Source organism: Schistocerca gregaria, chromosome 2, assembly GCF_023897955.1.
Source record: "Schistocerca gregaria isolate iqSchGreg1 chromosome 2, iqSchGreg1.2, whole genome shotgun sequence".
Classification (NCBI taxonomy): Eukaryota; Metazoa; Arthropoda; class Insecta; order Orthoptera; family Acrididae; genus Schistocerca; species Schistocerca gregaria.
Window position 1 is genome coordinate 797,263,373 of NC_064921.1, and position 13,989 is coordinate 797,277,361.

Here is a 13,989-nt window from a genome sequence, read left to right on the forward strand (position 1 = left end):
GTGTTTTTCTATTAGTCCATCGTGCACCTCCATATTGCATGCTATCTATTGTCGTGTGGAGGGATTTACACCCCATGTCTTCTGGGTTGCCTCCTCGTCTTGTGCGCAATCCCCTTCTTAGCGCCCACGGCAACTGTGGACCCTTTCAACACCTAAAATCCAGCACGGTAGCCAGTCCGTTGTGGTGGGGTCGTCATGTACCCTCTTGGTGGTAGCCCCCTGACCACGCAGGAATCGCACTACAGATGCCAGAGCTGTTTCCTCCCCATGCATGCCAAGGAGTATGTGCCCATCTTTTCTGGGGCATGGGGACTCCGGGCAATGGGATATCGGCCAGGTACCCGTTGCTTTGGCTGGGTGGCGCCCTTGGGGAGAGCCCTCGTTCGGAGTAGGTGGCATCTGGGCGGATGTGGCGCAATGAAGCGCAATAAATCTCACCAAGCTGGTGGTCGCACTGCCACCAGCGTCTCTAAGCGAGGCAAAATTGAATTCGATGCTGCACAATATGATCCTCAGTCGTTCCCCTCGTTGGCTGCGCCATGGGAGGGACGCAGATCTAGTGCCAAGCAGGAGCCTTATGTACCACAATACCTTGTCTGCAGCAGGACTGATGGTGACTCCTTTCTTTCGACAAAGCCTATGTTTTTTGTGGAACACCTGGAGGATAAGTTTGGGGAAGTGGCGGGTTTGTCTAAAATGAGGAATGGGTCCATCCTCCTCAAGACGTCCTCCCCAGCCCAGTCACGGGCGTTGCTCTTGTGTGATAAGCTGGGAGACGTCCCTGTTACCGTCACTCCCCACAGTAGCTTAAATATGGTCCAGGGGATTATTTACCATCGCGATCTCTTGTTACAGTCCGATGACGAGCTGAGAGCTGACTTGGAACGACGTGGTGTGCATTTTGTCCGTCGTGTGCACAGAGGACCCAAGACCAACAGGGTGGCCACCGGTGCCTTTATCTTGGCCTTCGATGGTGCTGTATTGCCTGAGAAGGTCAAGGTAATGGTTTACCGTTGTGACGTCAAGCCATACGTCCCTCCCCCGATGCGGTGCTTCCAGTGCTGGAAGTTTGGGCATATGTCCTCCCGTTGCCCATCCAGTGCCACATGTCGAGATTGCGGACGCCCCTCTCATCCCGATTCTCCATGTGCGCCTCCGCCTGTCTGTGTCAACTGTGGGGAACTCCACTCTCCATGCTCGCCGGACTGCCCCATTCTTCATAAGGAGCGGAAGATTATGGAATTTAAGACCCTGGACCGGCTTACTTATCGCGAGGCAAAACTGAAATTTGAAAGGTTGCATCCTGTCCCTCTTCAAACTTCTTATGCTGCAGCTACATTATCGTCGCCCTCGCGGGCGGCAGTTGTCGCCTCCTCTGTGCCTCCTTCAGTTGGCCCTCGGGGCCGTCCATCTCTGTCTGCCCCCCTTGTGTCTGGGGGCAAGCCTTCCTCTGTTGCCCCCTTAGCAGTTGGGGGCAAACCCCCTTCTGTCACTCCCCCCGCACATGCTTCAGGAGTGACATCTGCTCCAAAACCAGGGGGCTCGATCCCTCCCCCTCCCCCTTCTCCGCCGGCGTCGTCTCCGCCGGCGTCGTCTCCGCCGTCGTCGTCTCCGCCGGCGTCGTCTCCGCCGGCGTCGTCTCCGCCGGCGTCGTCTCCGCCGGCGTCGTCTCCGCCGGCGCCGTCTCCGCCGGCTCCTATCTCGCGGAAGGGGTCCCTCGGGGCCCTCCCTTCTTCCGTTTCTTCTGCTACCCCGCCGGATGTCAGCCAGTGGCTGAAGGTTCATCCACCTGCTGGTCGTAGGGCTTCTGCGTCGTCGTCAGCCTCCGACGCTCCTTCAGAGAAACTCTCCCAGCCCTCTAAGCCAAAGGACAGACGCGAGAAGATGGACCGGAACGTCCAAGAAGAAGGACGCTCCGGCAGTTTCAGCACCGCCTGCTGTCAATAGCTCTGGCTCTGGGGATGCGGTGGAGATCCTCGCCTCTGCCGCGGATCTCGCCCTCACGGAACCCTCGGGGACCTCTCCTATGGACACAACGGCCGCCACCGAGCGAGAGTCAGCTGACTCTGCGGCGCCGTCTGCCTCTTAGTGGACTTAACGCCCTCCCAGTCCCTTCCTGCTTCCATTCTCCAGTGGAATTGCGGCGGTTATTTCCGCCACCTGCCTGAGCTCCGGATGCTTTTGAGTGTTTCCCCTGTTCTGTGCATTGCTCTTCAGGAAACTTGGTTTCCAGCAATGCGGACCCCTGCCCTTCGCGGTTATCGGGGATACTATAAGAACCGCGCTGACTGTCAACGAGCTTCAGGTGGAGTTTGCCTCTTTGTTCACCACTCTGTCTGTAGCTCACCAGTACCCCTTCTGACGCCTTTAGAGGCAGTCGCTGTCAGGATTGAGCTCTCGCCAGCTATTACTGTTTGCTCTGTTTACGTTCCTCCGTATGGGCAACTCCCCCGACATGTCTTGGCTGCGCTGCTGGCTCAACTCCCGCCGCCATTGCTGCTTCTGGGCGATTTCAATGCCCACAACCCTCTATGGGGTGGGACTGTCTCCGATGACCGCGGTCGCGCTGTGGAGCATGTGTTGGCTCAGCTCGACCTTAGCCTCTTGAACACCGGTGCTCCCACGCATTTCAGTGTGGCCCATGGCTCGTTCTCGGCCATCGATCTCTCTCTTTGCAGCCCCGGACTTGTCCCATCCCTTCACTGGAGAGTGCATCCTGATCTGTGTGGTAGTGACCATTTTCCCATCTATTTGTCACTGCCCCAGTGTCATTCTTCTGGGCGCCTGCCCCGCTGGGCTCTCAACAGGGCTGACTGGCCGGCTTTTACTTCCGCTGCCACCATTGCTTCTCTCCCACAGGGTGACATTGACGAGGTAGTCCGTGTCTTGACCTCGTCAATTATTTCTGCGGCCAAGACTGCCATCCCTAGCTCTTCTGGACTCCCTCGCAGGAAGTCTGTCCCCTGGTGGTCGCCGGAGATTGCTGAGGCTATTCGCGACCGTAGGCGGGCTCTCCAGCGTCATAAGCGGCACCCGTCTCTGGAGACCCTCATCGCCTTTAAGAAGCTCCGTGCCTTGGCCCGTCGTCTTATTGCACGGCGTAAGCAGGAATGCTGGGAGAGGTACATTTCATCCTTGGGCTCCCGTGTCTCCCCGTCGCTCGTGTGGTCCCGCATCCGGCGGATTTATGGATACCAGACCCCTATGGGTGTCCCTGGAATCTCCCTCGACGGCGCTGTCTGCACGGACGCCGCCACCATTGCTGACCACCTTGCCACGCACTTTGCTACGAGCTCTGCGACAGCAACTTACCCTCCTGCCTTTCGCTCTCTAAAGGAGCGCGCCGAGCGGACGCCGTTATCGTTCCACACACGTCGTTCTGAAAAATACAATGCTCCTTTCAGCGAGAGGGAATTCCTCGCTGCCCTCGCCAATTGCCCTGATACAGCGCCAGGACCGGACTGCATCCACGCGCAGATGCTGAAGCATCTCTCCAGGGACTGCCAGAGACACATCCTCACCATCTTTAACCGCATTTGGAGCGAGGGCGTGTTCCCGTCGCAATGGCGAGAGGGTGTTATCGTTCCCATCTTGAAGCCCGGTGCGGACCCTCTGGCGGTGGACGGCTATCGTCCCATTACACTAACCAACGTTTTGTGCAAATTGCTCGAACGTATGGTGGGGCGACGTTTGTGTTGGGTCCTTGAGTCGCGCGGTCTCCTCGCTCCATCCCAGGGTGGCTTCCGTCAGGGCCAGTCTGCTGCGGACAATTTGGTGGGGCTGGAATCTGCTATCCGTACGGCCTTTTCCCGCCGTCAGCATCTCGTTGCTGTATTTTTTGATCTGCGGAAGGCATATGACACAACATGGAGGCATCACATCCTTGCTACGTTGCGCGAGTGGGGTCTTCGTGGTCAGCTCCCTGCTTTTCTTCAAAACTTTTTATTGCGCCGCTCTTTCCGGGTGCAAGTCGGTGCCGCCTCTAGTTCATCTTATATACAGGAAAATGGGGTCCCGCAGGGCTCGGTGTTGAGCGTTTCCTTATTTCTAGTGGCCATTAATGGTCTGGCTGCAGCTGTGGGGTCGTCGGTGTCTCCTTCTTTGTATGCCGACGACTTCTGCATCTCATTTAGCTCAACGACTACGGGAGTCGCCGAACGCAGGCTGCAAGCAGCCGTTCGCAAGGCGGCATCATGGGCTCTGACTCATGGATTTCAGTTCTCTGCGGCCAAGACTCGAGTTATGCACTTCTGCAGGCGTCGGACGGTCCACCCTCATCCGGAACTTTACCTCGACGGTCACCTACTTGAAGTGGTGGACACTAGCCGCTTCTTAGGACTCGTCTTTGATGCCCGGCTCACATGGGTTCCTCATATTACACAGCTGAAGCAAAAGTGCTGGCAGCACCTCAACGCCCTCCGCTGCCTGAGCCATGCGTCTTGGGGTGCAGATCGCAGCACGCTGTTGCGATTGTACAGAGCCCTTGTGCAGTCCAGGCTTGATTATGGGAGCCTGGCCTATGGGTCTGCATCGCCCTCAGTGTTGACGTTGTTGGACCCCATACACCACTGTGGGGTTCGGCTTGCAACTGGTGCTTTCCGTACGAGCCCCGTGGATAGTCTGCTGGTGGAGGCCGGGGTTCCCCCGCTGCGGATTCGCCGCCACCGACTGCTCGGCGACTATGCTGTCCACGTGCATTGCTCACCGGGCCATCCCAATCATCGCCTGCTTTTCCCTGCCAGGGTCCTCCCTCTGCCCGACCGGCGACCTAGGTCTGGGCTTTCCATTGCTGTCCGTGTCCAGTCCCTGCTGTCGGATCTGGGGTCGTTCCCTCTTCTGCCGCCCTTCCGGGCCTGTGCACCCACGCCTCCCTGGTGTATGACCCGTCCGTCCGTCCGTCCGCCTGGACTTGGCACGGGAACCCAAGGACTCGGTTCCGCATGTGGCCCTCCGTCACCATTTTCTTGCGCTCGTAGCCTCATTTTCAGGCTGTGAGCCTGTCTACACTGATGGTTCCCTGGTGGATGGTCGTCCTGCCTACGCTTTTGCTCACGCTGCCCATGTTGAACAGCGCTCTTTGCCGGCTGGCTGCAGTATTTTTACTGCAGAGCTGGTGGCCATATTGCGCGCTCTTGAGCATATGCGTTCCTGCTCAGGTACGTCCATCGTCATCTGCAGTGACTCCCTGAGCAGCCTCCAGGCTATCGACCGCTGCTATACCTCTTCTCCTCTGGCATCCTTTATTCAGGAGTCTGTTTTTGCCTTTACCCGCTCTGGTCGTTCGGTGGTCTTTGTTTGGACGCCAGGTCACATTGGCATCCCTGGGAATGAACGTGTCGACAGGCTGGCCAAAGGGGCGGTCGACGCCCCCACTTTGGCGATCGGCCTCCCGGCTCGTGATTTGCAGCTGGCGTTGCGCCGTAAGGTGCTTCAGATGTGGCGTGACGAGTGGGGTAGCCTGACTTCTCCGAATAAACTGCGGGCTGTCAAGGAGACGACCGATGTGTGGCAGTCCTCCCTGCGGGCTTCTCGCAGGGACTCTGTCATCCTGTGTCGGCTCCGCATCGGCCATACCTACCTGACACACGGACATCTTTTGCGTCAGGAGGATCCCCCCCTGTGTCAGTGTGGGTCCCGGTTGACGGTCGCCCACATTTTGTTGTGTCCCCGCATGCGCATCCTCCGGCAGACTTTTAATCTCCCGGGCATGTTGCCTTTGGTTTTATGCGACGATGCCTCCATGGCTGACGACGTTTTAAATTTTATCCGTGGTAGTCCTTTTTATGGTTCCATTTAGGGGGGACCTGTCCCTTTCCCTTTCTGTGTATCTTGTCCTCGAGTATCTCATTGGTTGCAGATTTTAATGTGTGTATTCGGATGGTTGACTCTTTCCCAATTTTTGTTCCCATGGTCAGTCAACCAGTCTCCGACCCTCTTATTTTCTTCCGTTTCTTTCTGTCCAGTGTTCGTCTGTACTCTTCTTGTCTCTAGTGTTCGCTGACACATTGGTGTTCTTTCAGTGACTGGGGGGAGGGGCGTCTCCTCCCCCCTTGGGGTTTTACCTGTTCTGTAAATTTTGTTTCGCCGGTTTTTTGGAATGGGGGACTGATGACCTTAGCTGTTTAGTCCCCCTTAAACATCCCAACAACAACAACATAGGACAAGCCAACTTACATCTATTTTCTTGCAATATTTAACCTATTTATTACAATTTAATACATCAAAGTGGCAAAACTTATAGTAATGTTGCATATATTTTTTATCCATTTTTAGGCCCTGAAAATTATTTACATACTACATCACAATCATATTTACATTTTTCTCAAACTATTCATGTTCTCAAGTTATTTACACATCATAATATGTTCAATTAGTTACAGTACCTCTTTAACAGCTTATTCATAACAGTGTAGTGGCTGCTCCAGTACATATTTGAAACAGGACTTACTGATAGCCTACTTGAAAAGAAAACGCTTCTGTGGCGTTTGAAAAATTAGACAGTAATGGTTTGTTAGAAAAACCATGTTCATCTGAAAATAGTCTGGAGATTCAATTCTTTCTTTCAGTTTACTTTGATGTACAAGAGCTTTGTGGAAGGATGTACTCAGTGAGGGACAGAGGATGGGAGCTCACCCATTCTTAGAAAAAATTCTTCACAAATCAGACTAACACTGCGGCTCATTAAACTGACATGTTTATCAGGTCAGAGTCAGTTTGAAGACAACTGCAACTTGTAAGGCCAGCTTCACATAGGGCCACTTTACATCGCTGCTCTGTGGTTTGCAAGCAGCACTCAATGCTCTAAGCTCTCCCTTGTAATACACCCTCTGAGGAGACCAAATGGTACACTAACTGACCCTTATACACTATTTCGTGGCCACGTAAATTATGGTGTACTGTCATGGGGTTGATTGGATGTATTAATGCTACAAAAGAAAGTAGTCAGTCATTGCATCAAACAAACGACTGGAGCACTGCAAGCCTATATTCAGCAGTTTAGGAATAAAGACAAGCTTCAGCACAGTACGTGTTTTTGAGCCTCATCAGTGTAAAAGAAACCAATGGGTTTTCAGCATGTGGCAAGACATATATAATCATGATACCTGCAACAAGAGGAACATTGATACACGAAACAGTCGACTGTCTGGAACACATTATACTTTGCTAATGGTTGCTTTAAAAATGTTCGATTCATTACCCCGAGAAGTGCAATCCCTACCACCAGGAACATTAAAAAGGAAAACTGCGCAGGACCTGAAAGAGTACCCATTATACTCCATTGGAGAATTCTTCAAAGGTGACCAAAGTGAATGGGCAAAACTGTTTCATCTTACATGCAGTGGGTATTTTTGTTAATATATATGTATGTATCAAAAAATTGTAAATAAATCACATTTATATGTGTAATCTTGACCAGGCTGTTCAGTCTTGACTAGTAAACAGTGCAGATCTAGTAATAAAATAAGTAAAGTAATAAGTTATAGTGGAGCATTTACCGAGTGAGAGGTGATCCAAATGGGCATTAGTGACACTTGCAAGCTCTACTCACCTTGTGTAAAATACTGAGCAATAAGTGGAGGATATTTCATTAGATGTTCAACAAGTTTTGGCAGAAATTACAATAGAAATTTGCGCCTTCTGCATAGCTTAGTCAGAAAAGAGATGGGTATAAGTTCGATGACACACTTTATTGTTGCTGGACTAGAGGATAAGATGCCAGAAGACAACTCTCTACAGGAAAACGCTAGTACATGCATCCAAACAGCAATTTTTTATTTACTTGATAAATGTAGGGCATTGAAATAACTTAAATGTACATTAAATTTGAAATCAGGATTAATATGCAGCTGAAATGTTTGCTTGAAATACAACTTTGCACATACTGAATTTGTAAAGTATCTTAGTTGCTACAGTATTTCCTGTATTATTGATATTTGATGGAAATAAACATTACTTTTCTCACCGATTACGTTCTTCTCTGTTATGGACATACCAGTCAAATTTGTTGCATTTGATGGACTACCGCGCAGTCTTCTTTGTGATACCGCTGCTGCAGTCCTCACGTTTCGGATCCTCTGTGGCAGGCCACTTTTCAATCTCAGTGGCAAAACTTCTATAGTGACGTTTGGTTTGTGTGTTTCTGTATCCAACACCATTGTCTGTGGCAGTGCAAACCAACCACTCCCTCCTCACAGCAGCTGCTGCAGTAGAAACAGAGCTGCCATCGACTCGTGCGTTAGCAGAACTGCGCTCGTGGTGTAGCTGTGGCTACTGTAATGTTTCCTGCATTATGACGAGTGGAGCTGCTTTTTATGGTCGCCACATTCGTCGTAGCAGACCACCGAGACGACCAATAGAAACACCGTTCAGCAGCTGTGGCTATGCATCAAACAGTTCATATGCCTGTAGCATTCACCATTGGCAGCGCTTTTAAAATGCACTGCTAAGTGGCTATGCACTAATTGGTACTGACTTATAGTGCATATACCTAGAGTCAGTTGTGAAATCTCACAACTATTTAGTCATTTTCCTAAAAACAAACATAAGTCTTCGTTGTCGCCCCCTTCTTCGTGACACCGGCCAGCTCAGGATCCGGGTACACTGTTTGTTACATGATTTTTGAACTTACTGTCCGTTTCTTGCTGAAACAGATGTTGCACATCCCCCCACTACCAAACAAACAGAACATGATGCGCTGAACTACGCCGTTATGGTTTTAAACTTGAGCACAATGCACACTGAGGCGATCAGTTTCAGTGCCAGGCCGGCGCCTCATTATATTCCGTGCTACAGGGCAAGGATGCAGTGAAACCAGTTTGCTTGCTCCTTCGTTGTAGACATGGAATTTTATGCGGAAAACCTCGCTTTGTGTGTTCTCCAACCCTGATGAAGATGTGTATGACTGAGGCTAAGACGAATGGTGCAAATCGGAATTTTATACTTCCCGAGAGTTTTCATCAGTAGTATGCAGGGAGAGTCTACATTCACTCGACCTACAACATTCTCTTTATAGTTTGCTCTTCCCTGAATGCCTGTACAAATGGCAATGCTTACTTCAAAGAGAGATCTGGTAATGTCAATTCTTCCAATCTTACTTCCTTGCATGAGACATACTTCAGCATAATTCACAGATTAGGGAATCTGTATGCGATTATTGGCAACTAAGACTTCCTCTTTGCGGCTGCCGATATTATTCTGTTTAGAATCTGTATAGCGTCTTTGTGTAGCCCGTCACTCCAGTAGCTGCCAGGAACTCGGTCTTACGAACAAAATTCTGTAGCTTCCTGACCGCAAATTGTGTTCCACTATAGTTGATCTACATGTTTCTCTTCAGCAGCTGCCGTTCTCTTCGTTGGAGTCCTGTCCACATACATGTACATACAACCACACGAGATTCTGTGTGGCCTACTCCGGCATTTTGTAGTGACTGGCGAGCATATATCGTCGACGTGAAACATTACTCTGGCTTGCTTATGGATTTCTAGTACACTACAGTGATATGACATTTTTCCACAAACTTCTTTATACGGTCAGTAAGACATTTAATGAAAAATAAAAATATTCTGGGTTTCGTAAAAGGCTGTATGAACCATTTCTTGACAGTCGCAATACACTTCGTATGTTCTAGGTCCTAGAACGAACAGCCAGCCATTGCTTCAGATGCACCACATCTTCCCAAGTAATTTCAGTTTACAGATACAGTATTTCTCCATCCTTTCCTCTAAAGTGTTACAATCCTACTATTCTGTCGTGAATGTGGTTTCGAATCATTGTTTAAGTAAGAGTATATGTGCATGTGGGCATTCGATACTTTTGCCACTTATCAGTCAGATCTTTTCTGAAAACTAATACATTCAAAAAATGTAGTTTGCCCTCTATTTCCTCTTCTGTGGCGAAATGAACATCCGTGTTTCCTCCTCATTAGTAATTTCCATTTTTATTTCTGTAAAACTCGTTATTAACGGACTGTCCATTCGATAAAATGCAAAAAAATCGATCGATTGTACAGGAATTTGGACATATGCTAGCGGTATGCCGTGCTAGAAATAGATATTAAAGCATGAGGAATGAGAGCAATTGAATGTCAGCCGCACAAGGTCAGTGGAGGTGCTGCTGATATTGGAAGACCAACACCTCCGTAAATAGTACAGGTAAATTGAATCGCCATAGCGACGGCTATCGATCTAACACCTTGCGCTGCTGAGTAAGGACGATGTAGTAAAATATACGTATGTTTGTGTGGTTGGAACGAAAAAATTGATATTTTAGGTAGAGTGAAGAAAGCGGTAAAATTTAATCGACGAACGCTTCTGGTTAGTATTCTTGTTAAATATGTATTTCATGGAAGTGGCTGGTACTATCACAACAATGTATCTTTGTTGTCAGTTGCGATATTCGCACTTTATTTTGGGTACTTAAGGAAGTAATTAATCTTTGGTTATGTGTGTAATAAGGTATTGAAGTAAAAATTATTTTAACAGGTGTCAACTTCACAATGAGTGAGGCGAAGGAAGAGAAAAAGGACGATGACGAAGATCCGCGATTGGACTTCATCTTTGCGTATCTCGCAAGATCGCTGAGAATAAAGTCCGAAAAATGGACGAAAATGTTGAGCAACGAAGATACGAATGTAAGAGAAAAGTTCAAATTAGCTTTTGTACTGTTTCATATGTCGCTCGGTGTTTTATAAGAATTGGATGCTGAACGATACTGTTTACTGGGTACACCGAACGTTGTTCCAGAATTTGTGAATATGGGTAATTTGATTAGCGAGAAAATTTTAATTGAATTGTCATTAATTTTTTCTATTAATGAGAGCTGATACACCCCGCATTGCGCAAATCACAATGTAATATAATGCAAACGAGGCGTACAACACCAATGCTACAGTTAAGAATTATTAACCACGATAGAATGTATGGAATTTTTGGTTGTACTTATCGATAAGAATTCAAATAGAAAAAAAATATATATGCTTAATTATCGTAGACGATCCACATCTACACGTTGTGTCATTGCAGGTTTTGGAGAGAAAGAAATCTGTAATTTAGTAGACTCACCGTATTTCATTCAGTAATCTCCTATATAATTATATTTTGAGATAACTTATCGATTTAGCAGTATAGTTCTCATTGTTAAAAAGTGCGCAGTACGTATGTACTAGGATCGTTACCATTTATTACTGTAGCACCGTCATTCGTCAATTATGAGTGGATAGACTCCGTCAGTATTGAAATGTTAACATTACACAAGCATTATAATACAAGAACAGATTAATATAAGAATGCAAGACAATTTAGCATAAATATAGGATAACACTAAAATGACATATAGAGTGGGAAGTTTTTGACTAATGTGTGTTCACTTGGTTTCATATAGGCCTAGTGGTGGACTGTTTAGGCAGTCCAATTTTCTGTTTCAGCGTCAGAAAACTCGTTCAATCTGTGTAGTGGCTTTTGGTGAAGATTGTGCCACTTCTTCCATCGAAATTTCACAAATTCCATTTCAGTATTTAGATGGACGAACATTTTAATGGCCACTGTCCCATGTAATGGAGCATCAACAGCTTTGCATGTCTGCGTCTTTCTTACCATTGTGCGTGTTATAATTGTGGATATCACTCCAGTTGCCGAACGCTTCTGATTTTCTCTCACATATGTGAGACAGCTGACTGAAAATTGTCGTCATTCCTACATTTTTTAAGTACTTTCTTGCAGCTTGTAGAGTGACCCCAGTGGCTTTCAAACTGTGAACAATGTACCATTACTAGTAGATAAGGTACGGATCAGTTATTATGTTATACAGTAGTTTCCTCAGGAGGTCAGGAGGTGTATGAGAACTTGTAAACAACTGTTTAGAGAGTTTAGTATTTTAACTATTGTTATATGATTTCTTATTAATTCTCTCTTAGAGTACAGAGAAAATGATGACATCAAAAATTACAGTATGTTCTTGAAGCAAAAATAACTAGAAGTAAGAAATTGACCTTGTCTTGGAAAGGGTTGAATAATATGTCTACCAAAATCTGTCACCACTTATTCAATAATATTAATTTTCTGTCAGACAGCTAAGCAAAATTTGAAAGTAAGCCAATGAAATAGACTCTTACAGCAACTCCAGATTTTGAAAAATTCTGTTTAGAAATGTAATTTGTTTAGTGTGAAAGTAGCTTGTTATGTAATTTATAAACAAAAATAACCAGTTTTTGAGAATATAGTGTAATTGGATAGATAAGAAATCTACTCATCAAGTGGCTACTACATAATTTCTTATTTATTTTTTTATTCCTGTTGCGTTGGTCTGGTAAACAAAATAATTGCTTCAAAGGGAAAGATTCATGTTACATGAAGTATAAAAAAGTTGCAAATTAAAATATTATAACTATTAATGTGAACAATAACTAAATAGGCCTAAGCTCATAATTACAAACTGTAGTAAATAACATGCTTACAGAACAAAATAGGTTAATAATTACAAACTTAAGCATTTGCTACCATGAAGCTGAAGAATTAAACAATAAAATCGTAAATTGCAGCTATTCCACAACATAAGTTACAAATGTCTTGAACTTAAAGTATGTAATTAAACTGAGCATATAAATTTCAGTGATAAGGTGGGCTATTGTATTCATTTACAGAGTGGAAATAAGAAAAATTACACATATAGTGTGTCATTCCTAAATGACTATGGAGAAATATTTACATTTAAAAAATCAAGATAGTAGAAATAGTTTTCAGTTGATATTCCTTTAGTTTATCATTAAGGTGTGGCACTACAAAAGTAAGCCCTTTATGTCAGACTGCAATGCATTGAACATGTGCTTGAGTATAATGTAGGCGAGAGTAGTGTACAGTGAAATAAAAATGACATTTTTGATGATTTTGTAGAAATTATTTCTTACACAACAAAGATTTTATTTATTTAAAAGAATAATTCATTGACAATGTTTTGGCAGCTAATTAACAAACGAAGTTATAATTGTAGCTATCGGCAACGCTAGAGGCAGAATCATCGCAATGCCCTTAATATGCCCTTAATGTGATACTCAAGCCATGTCTTCTGCTACTAGGGATATAAAATGTTTTTTTGTTATCCCTCTCCCACTAAAGGTATGATACCTCATACTCATCATCACCATCTACTGCCTTCAACACTTTAGTACTAAAAATAGTTAATTTTGAGTTTTACCAAAATATAGACAACAATCACAACATCCCATTTCAAATTAAAAATCTCTAGTGGTGAACTCTCCTCTGATTTACTGGATTACACTTCATCACTTATATCGGAAGCCCTTTTACTTTCATGCTGCTTAGTTTACTGCTTCTGTTTAATTTTCTGCTTGTTGGTTATTGTCATGCTTCTCATTTTCCTTGAAGTTTTTTCTTCAACAGACATTTTTTTAGCTGTTGAAGTCAATATGATGCTTCTCCCTTTTAAGTGTCCAGTTGCTTGTTTTTTTTTTTGTTTTTGTGGGAGCTTTTGGAATACAACTAAAATCCTTCACTAAGATATATGATTTGCTATAGCTTCTAGTGTATAAACTGCAACTGGCTGCCTCAACATCTTGCAAATTGTCTCCCAGATATTGTCTTTTTGGAGGGATCACACATGTATCTGAATCCATTGGTTCTATTGGATCAGGCACACCATCTGAAACCACAGACATGAAGAAATACAACTCTTCGAAGACGTTTACATTAAGTTGATAAATTACACATTTTCTAAACCCAGAAGTTACAGTTGTTAGAGTAAATGCTTTTTTTAATTAAATCCAGAATGACATGCTTTGCTCAGATGGGGTATCATCAGGTTACCCCAAGGAGGCGCCAGCAGGCTGAGCAGTACAGAACAAGATCTTGCTCACAAACGGTATACACAGTCGTACACTAGAATGGTACTGGACGTCCTTCTGTATTCACATTGTCCATACCTATGAATGATCAGTTACAAAGAGATGCGTTAGATTTACTTTCACAGATATGCCAT

At 45.8% G+C, this 13,989-nt stretch overlaps 1 protein-coding gene across 1 annotated transcript in view; it reads left to right on the plus strand.

Annotated features, from left to right (window-relative positions):
• The first annotated feature begins 10,486 nt into the window (after positions 1 to 10,486).
• The window catches only part of LOC126335984 (dynein beta chain, ciliary-like), a 782,187-nt gene continuing 778,684 nt past the window's right edge, over positions 10,487 to 13,989 (plus strand). Inside the window, exon 1 of the mRNA XM_049999461.1 lies at positions 10,487 to 10,630. Within this exon, the coding sequence (XP_049855418.1) occupies positions 10,496 to 10,630 (135 nt within the window). The 5' untranslated portion in view covers positions 10,487 to 10,495. The remainder of the gene's footprint in view (positions 10,631 to 13,989) is intronic.